The 16,145-nt window shown below is 34.4% G+C and overlaps 1 protein-coding gene across 1 annotated transcript; it reads right to left on the reverse strand.

Moving 5' to 3' along the window:
* Positions 1–11,555: 11,555 nt before the first annotated feature.
* LOC107871738 (spermidine hydroxycinnamoyl transferase-like) lies at positions 11,556–13,137 on the reverse strand. Its single transcript, XM_016718629.2, has 2 exons — positions 12,660–13,137; positions 11,556–12,439 (listed from the first exon to the last, which is right to left on the reverse strand). Exons 1-2 carry the CDS (start codon positions 13,135–13,137, stop codon positions 11,556–11,558), a joined length of 1,362 nt encoding a protein of 453 aa, XP_016574115.1.
* Between the last annotated feature and the right edge of the window lie 3,008 nt (positions 13,138–16,145).

The following is a 16,145-nucleotide window of genomic DNA, read 5'->3' on the forward strand; positions in this document are numbered from 1 at the left end:
CTGTGAAGTATGACTTTTCTTGTCCCCTAGAAACACTCCTATGTAAAGAAAACAAGGTTTCAAATGATCTGGTAAATTTTGATAGATCATATCTATGTGAAGATGAATGCCATCGCAATTAACTTCTGAAGCCACGTCTTGGAGTCTGCTTGTTAAGGGAATACTTTTTCCACAATCATAATCTAGAAAAGATCCACTCAAGTCATTCCACATCTTGATTGTCCATGTATCATCTATGGAAATAAGGTATCTCTGTCTTATCAAACACTTATTTGTCAGCTAATCTTCATCATAGTGTTCGTTACACGATAGGAAAGCTTAGTAACTTGACTTAAGATACCATGCAACAGTAGTCTTCTGTTATATACTATTGTGAGATACAACACCTTACGCGGATATAGAAGTTATTGGCAAGATAATTGTAAGTAATATATCTTCTTGGCTAAAGTGGACATACCAAGAACGGGCATACCAACAACTGAAACAGTATCTAGCTACACCAGTCCCCTAATAAGCCTGCCCTATTATCAACGAAGCCTTGTTCTTAAAGCCCACAACTTCCTCCATTGCTACACATAAGCTTGTAGCGACTCTAGACTTGAATTGGCTATGACAACAATAGGTGTTGATTTCTTGAGCCATTCTGTGGCACAAGTATTGGCAATCTCAAGCTTAGTATCTTTTTCCAGATCGGATAGCATGCATCTCTAGAGAGGTCTTTCCATTACCATGAGAGAGTCAACTACACACTCTGCTTTGTAGACCACATTGATAACAATATCATTAAGATGTTTCAACTTTGCTGATTGCACATATTCTTTATTTGCAAAACCAACAAGAGAAGATCTTATAAACTCTTAACTCCCTACTGCTTGCTTCAATTTGGTGCTTCACAGGCGCAATCAAGTCATCCTTCACTATAAGTAGCTCATACAAATTTCGTAAGAGAAAATCAATGAAGCCTCCATTAGTACTATAAAATGCATACCTTGAGGACCTTGGTATCTGTTGGGGAGAAAAACAGATCTTGACAAAGAAAAGAAAGAGCAGAAAGCATGATAAACTTTCATTGATCGCTGCCATATTTATACATAAGAACATAACCGAAAAAACTCAATAAAAAGAGTAAAATAAGCTACTATTATTTCTAATAATTATGACCTAAAGATAAGCAAAAGTAATAAAGTTGATTTTGCATGATTGTAGCCTCTTTTAATAAATTTAAATTCTACTTTAAAGTTGTATTTACAGCAGCTGGTACAAGTAATCTGCAGCTTTTGAGGCACTAATCTTAACACTACTCTTTGATTCAAGAGCTGTAACACCAAGTCTTTCTCCGAGAAACTCAAATCTTGCTCTAAGTAAAGACTTAGTTGGCAATCTGTTTAGGAAAAATACTGTGGTATCGATAGCTTCAGCCCAAAATTTCTTTGGTAGCCCTTTCTCATGGAGCAAACACCTTGTCTTCTTCATTAGCATCCAATTTTTCCTTTCCACTCTCTGTTTTGTTGAGAAGTATAGGGTGTCGTTAGCTGAAGCTCGATTCCCTTTAAAGATGATGTTTTCTAAGGTCCTCCTACACCATGTAAACAAGTTACAGCTTATTATTTGACCTCTATAATGAATTCTAAAAAAGAAACCTTGTTTGCTTCCCATACCGACAAGCTTCACAAGCAGACAATTTTTCTTAAGGCTTAGGAGACCTTCTGCTAGTTGATTTTCTTTCATGAAGAGTATGGCATCATGATGATAATATTCGATTCTTTTGTTGCATAACTCAATTTTTCAACCTAACAATTGTTGCTTGCTCATCATCTAATAGATTCAAGAAAAAACTCCTTCCTCTCATTTTGACTTTGAACATCTCCTTATTATCAGAATCTTTGATGACACATGTTTTTCTTCAAACAACACTTTAAAATCATTTTCAAGTAGTTGCCCAACACTTAAGAGGTTTTGATCAAGATCAGGAACTAAGAAAACATTAGTTATAAGTTTCAAACCTGTAGGGCTTTGAATTGTAATTGTTCCTTCGCCTTTTGCGTCAAGATATTCTCCATTTCCAATTTGGACTTTGGAAATAACAGATCTATCTAGTTCTGTAAAGAGCTTTTGATCACTAGTCATATGATTTGTGCATCCGCTATCAATCAACCAATTTTTAGAAGTGTTTTTGCTAGCAAAACAAGTTGCTACAAATAATTATTCTTCTTCATATTGATTTACAGCAACCTTGGCTTCTTCTTATTGTGTTTGTGACTTGCATACCCTCTCCACATGGCCTAGTTGACCACATTTGTTGCACTTGACATCTGGTCTCAACCAATATTTCTGTTGAGAGTAATTTGTCTTTTTTCAATAAGGGCAGGGTGGATTACTTCCTCCCTGATTGTTGTAATTATTGTCATGCCTTTGCTTATGGTTCATTTTCTTTTCCTTGTATGACTTGTTCTATGATTTAGCTTCAAAAACACCTTCAACAGAACCTTCTTTCCTCATTATTTTCCTTTTCTCCAAGGCCTACAAAGCATTAACAAGTTCTGCCAAGGTAATAGTAATACTTTAGAGATGCTTAGAATTCTCTAAAGAAGAGATTATGGCTTCATATTTCTTAAGAAGTGTAACAAGTATTTTTTGAACAATTTTTTCATCAGTAAAATCCTTACCAAACAATCTCACCTTGTTGGCTAAGTCAAGAAGCTGATCTGCATAATCTTTAATGGTTTCTGATTCTTTCATTCTCTTCATTTCAAATTCCCGAATCAGATTCATCACTTGCATATTTTGAACTCTTTCATTTCCTTGGTATTCCTTTTCAAGATACTCCCAAATTTCTGCAGTGGACTTCATTTGCATAATTTTGGTAAGAATTGAATGAGATACCTCAAAGAAATGGCATGTTTTGGCTTTGGCTTTCCTTGTCTTTCTCTCCTTGTGATGTCTCATCTGATTCACCATTGAATTATCTCCAAGAGGAGTTACTTCATAGTCTTCTTCTACTTCTACTGCTTCCCATAAATCTAGTGCTTCAAGATGAACCGTCATTCTAATTGCCCAAGCTTGACAATTCTCACCATTAAAGACGGGTGGAATTAGAAAGCTTGTTTCAGAATTCATTTTCTATAAACTATTTAAGATAACAGTTTAAAGAATGGTTATATTGAAAGAACTTGTGTTTTTTATTCACTCTCTTCTCGCAGGTCCCTCAAGATGGCAATATTTTGATGTTAATCTGTTGAAGAGAAAAACAGATCTTAATAAAGAAAAGAAAGGGCAGAAAGCATGATAAAGTTTCATTGATCACTGCCATATTTATACATAAGAAAATAACCGAAAAAACTCAATAAAAGGAGTAAAATAAGCAACCATTATTTCTAATAATTATGACCTAAAGATAAGCAAAAGTAATAAAGTTGATTTTGCATGAATGTAGCCTCATTTAATAAATTTAAATTGTATTTATAGCAACTGGTACAACTAATCTGCAGCTTTTGAGGCACTAATCTTAACAGTATTCTTTGATAAACCTCTTTATCTTTTCTTGTGATAAACTCAATCCTCCTCAGAGATCATGCATCTCATCGGCTGCATCTCACCGGCTATATCATAATTCGTTTCTTTGATATCAAAAGTGTAACTAGAAGAAGCTACCTCATGGATTGCATTTTCGATTTGAATCAAGTACTCATTCACTTTTTCTTTTTTTCACATACTCCATTTGTGGATCTGTTGGGATATAATTCAGGAGTCTATAACTCTTCATGAAGTGTTTCAAACACATTCTTTATAGTACCACCTACCTCACATTGCTTTTGTACTTCAACTATATTCTTCAAGAGAAAATCAAGAAATTCATCCATAGTGAAAGTTCGCGGTTTCTGAATCATAAGTCCTCTCAAGAGAACAGTATAAACTCAAAGCAAGTTCTCACTTTATAGGGACAACATCTCATGCAAGATCAGAAAGCTCAATCTTCATGCTTAATGATCTTTCCTTATCTTCATCTAACAAAGAGAGATATGTTACTTCGGCAGCTCTGTTTTCGATATGTGTTAGGAGGGATTTCTATTTCTTTAAATCAGTTCACTTTTTTTTAGTCAATCGCAGAGAATCTCGCGGTAATCTTAGCTTGTATTATTGAGGTTCAATCATTTTCTTCACCTTAAGAACTATGAGAGCTTATTTGTTTGATCAAGTTTTAGAAAAAAAATGAGCTACTTCTAATAGTAGCAGGAGTTCTTTTTAGAAGTTGAAAATATAGCTTCTTTCTATAGCAACATAAACTATTTTTTCTCAAAATATTAATGCATGCTCGGTCTAGTGTTAAAAAAATATTTCTCAAATCGATTAGTCAAACATAAACTGTAACCATTCAAATTACGCTTTCAAACAATAAGCTAATTTTGTTGCAATTTAGGTTTTCATTTATGCCTTTTATATGTTGTATTTTCCATTCTCAATGTGTGATTTGCAATGATTGATATCGTGTAGAAATCTTTTGCTACTTTAGGTTTAGCCGTTGAAATTCGTTTAAAACACTATAAAATTTGGCAAAATTTCAGAAACAACTGACATTTAGGCAAAAATCAACAGCTATGGCTAATGTTTGTTTAATTTCAAAGCGTAGCTACGGTTTAGTACCAAATGTATTTGGTTTCCGAAATTCACTGACGAATACAAATACAAATGTGCTTTGTAAATGCACATACAAATACATATACAGCTACACATGACATCAAATACATATACATATGACCATCGAATAGAACTACAAAAACAGTTCAGCTATATATAACTGAATACATATGAAACATATGGTACATATTTTTGGGTTCAATATGTATGAAAAAGGTGTGAATGAAAAATAAAGGAACGCAACCTATGAGGAAAAGACATATTGTTTTAGAAAAGGAGGGACTATTCAGATAGTTGTGTCTATTCAGAAAAAGACACAATGTTTCGAATGAACAGACATGACTCTTCCAAAGAATACACCTTTTCATATGAACCATTGCCACCTTTGGGGAGGGGCACTTGATGGCTATATAAACCTGCATTTATCCACAGGTTTATGAATGAAAAATTTTCTGCAATAAAAACTCTTCTTGTCTTCAAAACATTCTTTGTGATCAATCGAATCGTTAAGTGAGTTCGACCAATCCAATTATTTGAGGTACCACTATAGTTGGATTGAAAGTCATTTTATCCTGGGAGGAAGATTCCAAAACCTCGGGTACAGTGACGGAAATTATTCCTTAAGGACACTCCGTGAAGTCGGGGGACTTGGCTTTATATTTCTGTTTCATCTTAATTTCTGAAAAAAAAAAATAAAACACACTTCTTAGATAGATCACTTTCATCTTGTGTTGGGGGTGTTTTTGTATTTCATAGTGTTCTTGTTTTAAACTTGAACTAATGTTGAAGTTGTTGTGCCTAAATACAGATTCTTGTACCTGAAAACACCATAAAATAACAATCTTAAGGAATAATTCTTGCAGAATCTGTATTGCTTGTTTTTGGAGATTAAAGCTTTAAGTTTTCTACTCCGTTTGAACTTAACTAGTGATTCGAAGACATAATCTTCATCACAAGTTAAAGATCATTCGGCTGACGATTGGAAGTCATAAGAACTTCATCGTTAACTAGAAACAAGAAAAAGAGTTTAAAGTTGCTTAACTTTATAAATAGTATTCTGAAAATACTAAATTTTATTGTCTTGTGGTGATAGAAAAAATGACTAATGAAATTTAAATGCAAGATGCGGCTACGACTATGGAGGCAACTAGTATTGCCTCAACAAGTCAAGAAAATGCTCTGCAACCAATGGCGCCTGCGGAGAAGCCCAAAAAATTTGCAGGCATTAACTTTAAGCGATGGCAGCTAAAAATGTTCTTTTACCTTACCATTCTATGCCTTCAAAGGTTCGCTAGTGAGGATGCTCCTGAGGTGCCCGAGGGAACCTCGGACAAAAAGCATTTCATGATTGTAGAGGCTTGGAAGCACTCACACTTCTTTTACAAGAATCATATCTTGAGTGGTCTCCTAGACAACCTCTATAATGTTTACAATGGAACTAAACCATCAAAGTTATTGTGAGGGCACTAGAACGAAAATATAAGACAGGGGGTGCGGGAATTAAGAAGTTCTTTGTTGCAGGGTTCCTGGACTTTAAAATGATAGATAGAAAATTGGTTGTCTCTCAAGTGCAGGAATTGCAAGTATCATCCACGATCTCCTAGCGGAAGGTATATCTTTGAAAAATACCTTAGTTGAACAAATTGAAAATGTTCCAAGTACTCACATAAACTATTTTGTAGGTTTGATTATGAATGATGAATTTCAAGTAGCAGCGATAATTGATAAGCTACCTCCTATGTGGAAAGACTTCGAAAACTACTTGAAGCACAAATGCAAGGAGATGACTGTCGAAGATCTTATTGTCCGACTATATTGAAGAGGATAATAAAGCTGCCGAGAGAAGGTCAAAAGGGAATTCTACAATTAATGGAGCATATATTGTAGAAGATGACCAAAACAATTCTAAGAAAAGGAAGAAAGTTGAACAAGGAAACAATCAACCCAAGAAGAAGTTCAAGGGAAAGTGCTTCAATTGTGGCAAAATTGGCCACAAGTCCACGGATTGTCGTGCCCCTAAAAAAGGCAAGAAAAAGGACCAAGCAAATATGATAGAGTCCAACAAAAAATATGATGATCTATGTGCTATGTTTTCAGAATGCAACTTGGTGGGGAATCCTCGTGAGTGGTGGATGGATTCTGGTGCCACCCGTCATGTTTGTGCTAATAAAGAGTTGTTTTCTTCATTTGCTCCGGCTCAAGTAGAAGAAATGATCTACATGGCTAACTCCGCTACGGCTAAGGTAGAAGGAACAGGAAAAGTGGGCTTGAAAATGACTTCAGGAAAGGTCTTGACACTTAGCAATGTCTTGTACGTTCCAGAATTACGTAGGAACTTGATTTCTATTTCACTTCTAGACAAGCACAGATTCAAATGTGTAACCGTTTCTGAAAAAATTGTAATTAGCAAAGGAGAAGTGTATGTAGAAAAAGGCTATCTCACCGAGGGCCTTTATAAGATGAATGTAATGAATGTTAAAATCAATAAGAGTTCAAATTCTTCTTACTTGCTTGAGTCTTATAATTTGTGGCATGAACATTTAGGCCATGTTAATTAAAAAACGTTACAAAAACTGATTAACTTAGAAGTTTTTCCAAGCTTTGAGTGCAATAAATCAAAGTGTCAAACGTGTGTTGAATCAAAGTATGCAAAGCATCCTTATAAGTCCATTGAAAGGAATTCCAATCCCTTAGACTTAATATACACTGACATTTGTAATATGAAGTTAATACCATCACGTGGTGGGAAAAAGTATTTCATAACCTTTATTGACGATTGCACTCGATATTGTTATGTCTACTTGCTAAATAGTAAGGATGAAGTAATAGATGTGTTTAGGCAATACAAAACTGAAGTAGAAAATTAGTTAGAGAAAAATATAAAAATGATAAGAAATGATAGGGGCAGAGAATATGAATCTCCCTTCATCGAAATATGTGTAGAGAATGGAATCGTCCATCAAACTACGACCCCAAATTCACCTCAATCTAATGAAATTGCGGAAAGCAAAAACCAAACTTTAAAGGAAATGATGAATGCCTTACTTATAAGTTCCGCTTTACCGCAAAACTTATGGAGGGAGGCTATCCTTACAGCCAATCATATACTCAATAGAATTCTCCATAGTAAGACACAATCAATTCTGTATGAAAAATGAAAAAGAAGGAAACCCAACTTGAGATAATTCAAAGTGTGGGAGTGTCTAGCAAAGTTCCAAGTTCCTATGCCTAAAAGGGTTAAGATAGGACCTAAGACTGTGGACTGCGTGTTCATAGGATATGCTAAAAGCAGTAAAGCATGTCATTTTTTGGTTCATAAATTCAAACATCCGAATATAAATAAAAATACGGTAATTGAATCAGATAATGATGAATTCTTTGAAAACATTTATCCATATAAAACTAGATATGACCAGTCTAGTGGGAGTCTAAACGACCTCAAGATGAACCAAGTGAGAATGTACATAATAAAGAAAATCCAAGACGTAGTACACGTCAAAGATCGTCAACTTCGTTTGGATCAAATTTTGTAATATTTCTCTTAGAAAATGAGCCTCAAACATTTAAAGAAGCAATGTCGTCGTCAGACTCATCCTTTTGGAAAGAGGCAGTCAATAGTGAGATTGATTCAATCTTAAGCAAGCATAATCAATCTTAAGCAACCATACGTGGGAATTGGTTGATCTTCCTCCAGGAAATAAACCTTTAGGTTCTAGATGTATCTTCAAAAGAAAAATGAAGGCGGATGGTACTATTGACAAATACAAGACAAGACTTGTAGTAAAAGGCTTCAAACAAAAAGAAGGTCTTGGTTACTTTGATACATACTCGCCAGTAACAAGGATAACATCGATTCGAATGTTAATTGCCTTGCCTGTGGTATATGGTCTTAAAATCCATCAAATGGATGTGAAAACCACATTTTTAAATGGAGAATTAGAGGAAGAAATTTACATGGAACAACCTGAGGGTTTTGTGGTTCCAGGAAAGTAGAATAAGGTGTGTAAACTTATTAAGTCATTGTATGGACTAAAGCAAGCACCTAAATAATGGCATGCGAAGTTTGACCAAACCATGTTGTCAAACGGGTTCAAAATAAATGAATGTGATAAATGTGTTTATATTAAAGACACTCCAAATCACCAAGTCATTGTGTGTTTATATGTAGATGATATGTTGATCATCAGTAGAGATATTTCTTACATAAATGCACCAAAATGAATACTTGAGAGCAAGTTCGACATGAAAGACATTGGAGTTGCGGATGTGATCTTATGTATAAGAATTCATAGAACTCCACGAGGGTTGGCATTGTCACGGTCTCATTATATCGAAAATGTACTTGACAAATTCAAGTATATGGAATTCGGTATTGTCAAAACTCCATTGGATGTGAACTTTGCACTTCGAAACAATGAAGGTAAAAGTGACTCACAATTGGAGTACGCAAGAGTATTGGGATGTTTAATGTTTATAATAAATTGTACATGAACAGACCTAGCATACGCTATTAGTAAGTTGAGTTGGTACACAAGTAATCCCAACAAAACTCATTGGATAGCAATGAAAAGAGTTTTGGGTATATAAAATACACTCAAGACTATGCCTTGCATTATAATAAATATCCTGCGGTACTTGAAGGATATAGTGATGCAAATTGGATCACCGGATCGAACGAAGTAAAATCCACAAGTGGATATGTATTTACTATCGGTGGAGGAGCGTCTATTGGAAATTATCCAAACAGACTTGTATTTCTCGCTCTACAATGGAATTTGAATTTATCACATTGGATAAAGCCCGTGAAGAAGCAGAATGGCTCCAGAATTTCTTGAAAAATATTCCTTATTGGCCCAAACCAGTGGCACCAGTATGTATACACTGTGATATCCAAGCGGCAATAGGTAGGGCAACGAGCATGATGTACAACGGTAAATCTCGTCACATAAGATGGAGACATAATATCGTTAGAGAACTTCTCTCTAGTGAAATTATCACTGTTGACTATGTTAAGTCAAAGGATAATATGTCGGATCCACTTACAAAAGGCCTATCTAGAGAAGGAGTGGAAAGAACATCCAAGGGAATGGGTTTAAGGCCTAGGACAGGTCAGCATGGCGGCAACTCTACCTAGCAGACTGGAGATCCCAAGAGCTAGGTTCAAGAAGATCAAACAAAGTTGTGTCTGACAGGTTCAACATTGTCAAAATACCAACCCATTCTCATGATGTAGACAATATTTAGTAAACAAGAATAAGACTTAAGGTGAGAAGTTTTTTAATGATTATCTAAATTTGGCAGATTCGATCAAATAGTTTAATATATGGTATTGAAGTTTAGAACTCACCTATGTGAGGGCGAAGTGGAGGCCTCTTCAAGGAGAATGTTAGTAAAGGCCTATTCTCTAAGCTCTCATGAATCCGGGATGTTTTCATGGCTGAAAAGAACAAAACCATGAGAATCATAAACGGTAAAAGGTTGGTTGTGTGACATGTGCTATCTAGGTGTACATAAAATTTTGGCGGTTCAAAGATATCAAATCTATCGATTGATCGAGTACATCCGATACATGTTCGCTACGAAAAGTTCAGAGGGAAACCCACTTATCCAGATAAAATCAGTCTTTGCTTGATGACCACATACTTGTCCATAAAATTTTACGAAAAAATAGTCATCCCCATTAATGTAGGGGGTTGTTGGGTTCAATGTGTATGAAAAAGGTGTGAATGAAAAATGGAGGGACACAACCTTTGAGGAAAAGACATATTGTTTTGGAAAAGGAGTGACTATTCAGATAGTTGTGTCTGTTCAGAAAAAGAAACAATGTTTCGAATGAACAGACATGACTCTTTCAAGGGATTCACCTTTTCTGATGAACCATTGCCACCTTTGGGAAGGGGCACTTGATGGCTATATAAAACTGCATTTATCCACAGGTTTATGAATGAAAAATTTTCTGAAATAAAAACTCTTCTTGTCTTCAAAACATTCTTTGTGATCAATCGAATCGTTGAGTGAGTTCGACGAATCCAATTATTTGAGGTACCACTATAGTTGGATTGAAAGACATTTTATCCTGGGAGGAAGATTCCAAAACCTCGGGTACAGTGACGGGAATTATTCCTTAAGGACACTCCGTGAAGTCGGGGGACTTGGCTTTATATTTCTGTTTCATCTTAATTTCTGGAAAAAATAAAACACACTTCTTAGCAAGATCACTTTGATCTTGTGTTAAGGGTGTTTTTGTACTTCATAGTGTTCTTGTTTAAACTTGAACTAGGGTTGAAATTGTTGTGCCTAAATACAGATTCTTGTACCCGAACATACCATAAAATAACACATATGATATACATATCAAATACATGGTAAAACATACATAATTTAGCCATCAAATACATATACATTGCTAGTAGTTTAAATTTTAGCAGCGAACTGTAATTATTTCAGATATTAGCTACGACATGTAATTACATATGAATATTTTCTCTGTCATGTAGTTTTTCCATAATTTTATATAAAATTCTTGGGCCATCGGGTTGTCATAGGGCTACTCATGCACTCATCCCTTAGCAAAATGAGTTAAATTGCTAGCTGTTTTTTCTTCTTTTTAAATAGAAATAGCTAAAAATTACTTTGCATGAGACAACTGTAGAGTGATATAATCGACTTCTAAAACATTTATTCACCAAAGAACATCAAGTAAAAATTCAAGAAGTCTATTGGAAAAAACATTTATTAAAGGAAACAAACGAGAGACATAGATGCTATTATAGGAAAAGCTATATGTCAACATTCGACCAGGAGGTCATTGGTGCAAGTCGTTGAACCAGTCCCTTGTAGAAATGTAAGGTGAGGCTGCGTACAACAGACCCTTGTGACTCGGTCCTTCCCTAACCCCGCGCATATATATAGCGGGAGCTTTATTGCACAGGGCTACCCTTTTTTAGACATTCGATGTCTTCATAAAAGAATTTCTTGAAAGCTTCCACATGATCAACTTGAAGAGCAATTGCAACAATCCAAGATCCATCCCCTTCATTCCCTGGTTGTATCACACAATCACCATCATATTCGTAAGTCCTGGGGCTCATATAGATCTCTTTACCCCACCCAAAATCCAACCCTGATAGTGGCAAACTCATCCAACTTATTACTGCAAGATTAGGGTTCCCATAGGAAGGGCCCTCTTTGTTTCTAATTCTATGAATGTCTTGATATTTTGACAAATCCTGTTGTTTTTTCAAGAAGTTAATCGCGGAGTTTACATAATCACTTGTCACCATTTCAATGGTCTCCCTAACCTTTCTAGCAACATACTCCAATGGGCTCGAGGTTATGTCACCCGAGACACTGACCACGTTGACATCAATGATGGCATTGCCAAAGTAGGTTTTAGGCAAAGGTGGATGCATTTTACTACGTATGTTAACACAAATGGATAAACTAGTAAGTTGCTCAAATTTATGACCTCTTGCCTTACATGCACATCTCCATAAATGAGCAGTCATAACTTCGTAACGTGTGTAACTACGCTCTTTACTATCCTCTAAATTTCTTCCTTGGTTTGCTTTTTCTCTCAACGTTTCAACTTGATGTTTTGTTAGTTTTAGCCTGTAACCTTTTGTTTCATTTTTGAACTTGCCCATTAGAAGTGGTGGTGGATTAAATTGTACATGTTCATCCAAAGTTGGAGATGCAATCGGAGGCTCTCCGGCTTTTAGAACTTTTCGATCATGAAAAGGAGCAAACATCAATGGTTCCCCGCGAGCAAGCCTAGCCCATTCGGATAAGAAAAAGGGACCACCTATGCCATCAACAACAGTGTAACATGTGAGATTGCAATCATATGTAGTACATAACATCTATATATATATATAGGTCTTTCAGAGTAGATTTGATTGTATGTTTCAAGTAAATTAGCAAAGTTGAGTGATTTTGCTAGTTTTTAGAAATCGGAGTGTATAAAACCATATATGAAAAAAGTAGATTCAAATTCTAAATATAGGGATGAGAAAAGAGAGCACCTTGTCCATCAACAACAGCATGTGAAATAGCAAAACTAAGAGCAATGGCACCACACTTGAACTTAGTAAGCTTCACAAACAACAAAGGGATTTCAGAAATTGGGATTGTATAGTCTATATGAGGAAACAAGCTAATATGATCCGGAGATAGCGAGAATTGATCTCCGAGATCATCTAGCTTGGCATCGCTTTCAGCCTCCGTAAGTACGGCTCCCGAGGCATCACAATCGAGCTCGAGTCGGGACCCATCGATCCATCGCAAACGGCCAGCCAGTGGATAGAAGTGTACAAGTGCTTTGCTTAGTGAAGTCTTGAGAATGTTACATGTTGATGTAAAACAATCTTGGCTAGGTCTGTAGTAATAGATGGTTTGTACGTGGGCTATTTCAATTTGATCTAATTCTGATAAGGCCACAATCCCATTCCATGTTACCTCTGCTGGCTTCACTACCCATTGATTTTTTAACATAATCTTCATTTTGGTTCATCTTTTTTTGTTCTACCAAAATGTACCTTTTATAAGTATGTTCAATCTAAATTGCTTTAGTAAATAACACATTCAAGCTTAAATAGTTTTCTTAATATGCATCAGTAAACAACACATTCAAGTTTAAATAGTTTTCTTAATATGCTTTACTAAACAGCACATTCAATTTTAAATCTTAATATGCTTTAGTAAACAACACATTCAAGTTTATATAGTTTAAATAGTTTTCTTAATATGCTTTAGTAAGCACTGTTGGGTTCAAGGTGTATGTGAATGGAAAATGGAGAAAAAAATGGTGGAGAGAAGGGAGACACTAATTTGGAAAGTGTACTCCCAAATTGGTAAGTTCACTCATTTCTTCCACATTGGTGGGAGAAGAGAACTTGTGAGTGTTTATAATGAGAAACACTAACTCCACGTGATAAGTGAGGCAAGAAATAAGAGATGCCTCGTGCCGTCGTTGGCGCACGCAAATCACAAAACTACGGACGCAGTTCAAACGCAGATGCTCACTGGAATTTGCAAAATGTCATCTGCGGCCTCACTTTGGACACAGCCTAGCGCAGTTCCAGCACAGATACGTGACTGTTACAGAAAGGTGTCATTTTGCTGAACCAATGCATCTTTTCTGAAAGGATACACTTAAGGCTATAAATACCTGCTATTTTCCTCAGTTATGGATATGAATTTTGACAACAAAAACACTTCTATACTTAACAAAAACTCTGTGTGATCATTAAGCTGTTGAGTGAGTTCGTAGAATTCGATCATTTGAGGTACCGCTATTGTTCGGATTGTAGGCCATTTTATCCTGGGAGGAAGATTCCATAACCTCAGGTACAGTGAGGGGAATTATTCCTTAAGGACACTCCATGAAGTCGGGAAACTTGGCCTTAAATTCTATTTCATCTATTTTCTGAAATCTAACACACTTTTTGGATAGATTATTAGCAATCTTGTGTTGAAGGTGTTAAAGAACTTCAAAGGTATTCTTGTTTATACATGAACTATTGTTGAAGTTGGTATTGTATATAAATACAGATTCGTGTACCCGAGATACACATAAAATAACAAGCACCACATTCAAGTTTAGATAGTTCTCTTAATATGTTTGTTCAAACTTCTAAAATTTGATTATTTCTAAATTCTATTTTATCATAAATGGCTTTGAAAATGTAGTTTTGAACTGTTTCAATTTGTGTTTGACTTAAGACTGTCAATCGGGCCGATCCAACCCAACACCGGCTCTTTTTTAATCGGGCTCGAGTCCAGTACGATCCGATCGCCCAAATTAATGAGCTGGTACGCACCGAGCCCAATAGTAAAAAAACTATTGACGGCCCATCACCAGCCCAATTAATTACGTGGCCGGTCTAACCGATCTTGGACTTGGTTAACCCAACTCAATTTGATTAATGGGCAGGTTATCGGTCCTAGGCATCAAAAAAAGGCTAAATTTGAATTTTCATGATTTTTTCAGTATATACATTCAATATATACTATATACACAAATATATACTACTCAACTAATTAATTTAAACAATATACCTATAACATATATACATTACATATTATACTACTGTAGAAAACATATATACATTCAATATCTACTTTAAAAAATATATGCACATATGTACATTCTCCATATACTACTTAAAATATTACTTGCAATAATATACATACCAACTTATATACATTATATATTATAGTACATTAGAAAACATACACACAAATATACATATAATATATATACTAATTGAAATACTACTAGAAATAATATAGATTCCATATATACTACTTCGTGAAAACATATATACATTATATATTATACTATAGTGGAAAACATACATACAAATATATATACAATATATACTACTTGAAATAATATATATTTAATATATACTACTCAAAATACTACTTGAAACAATATACATACAACATATATACATTACTTATTATAGTACTTTAGAAAACATACACACATATATAAGTACAATTAGGGGTGTACAGACCAAACCGTAGAGTCAAACCAAGCAAAAGAACCAAACCAAACCGAGAAAAAAAAACAACTTATGATTTGGTTTTGTTGGTTTGGCGTTTGAAAAAAAAAAACCCAACCATTCTTGGTTTGGTTTGGTGTTAACAAAAAAAAAGTCAAACCGAACCCAAATCAAACCGACATAATATATATATATACACATATATATATATATATATGCATGTATATAATTTAAATTTTTATACATAAAATATTAATTATAATCTACTTTTTAAATATTTTTTCAATTAGTTATATTAATTTTCAATATTTAGAAAGTAGATGTATATATATGTGTATATATATATATATATATATATTCATATTTGGGCCTTTAAGTTGTAATATTTATCCATTAATTGCTAATAAAATGATCCAAAATCCAATATAAACTTAAAACCTAAACTTTTCACTCTTCATCTTGTTTTGTAGTTTCAAGAGAGTTTTTCGCTCCTCAATTTTTCATAATTGTGGTTTTTCATTAGCACATGAATGAAAACATACTTGATCTAAACTTCAATCACAATATAATTGTAAAAAAATAAAGATTATAAAAAAAATCAAAAAAACTGAAAAAATCGAAAGAACCGACTAAAACTTAAATCGAAAAAGCCGATTTTATGTTGGTTTGATTAGGTTTAGAGTTTTAAAAAACCGACATAATTGGTTTGATTTTTTTTTAATAGAAAACCAAACCAACCCGACCTATGTACACCCCTAAGTACAATAAATACTACTTAACATATTACTTTAAACAATATACATACAACATATATACATTACATATTATACTACTTTTGAAAACATACACACATATATATACATTCAATTTATACTACTTTAGAAAATATATACACATATATACATGCTATATATACTATTTAAAAATAAAAATACTACTTTAAACAATATACATACAACATATATACATTACATATTATACTATTTTAGAAAAATATAC

This window comes from Capsicum annuum, chromosome 5 (genome assembly GCF_002878395.1).
Source record: "Capsicum annuum cultivar UCD-10X-F1 chromosome 5, UCD10Xv1.1, whole genome shotgun sequence".
NCBI lineage: Eukaryota > Viridiplantae > Streptophyta > Magnoliopsida > Solanales > Solanaceae > Capsicum > Capsicum annuum.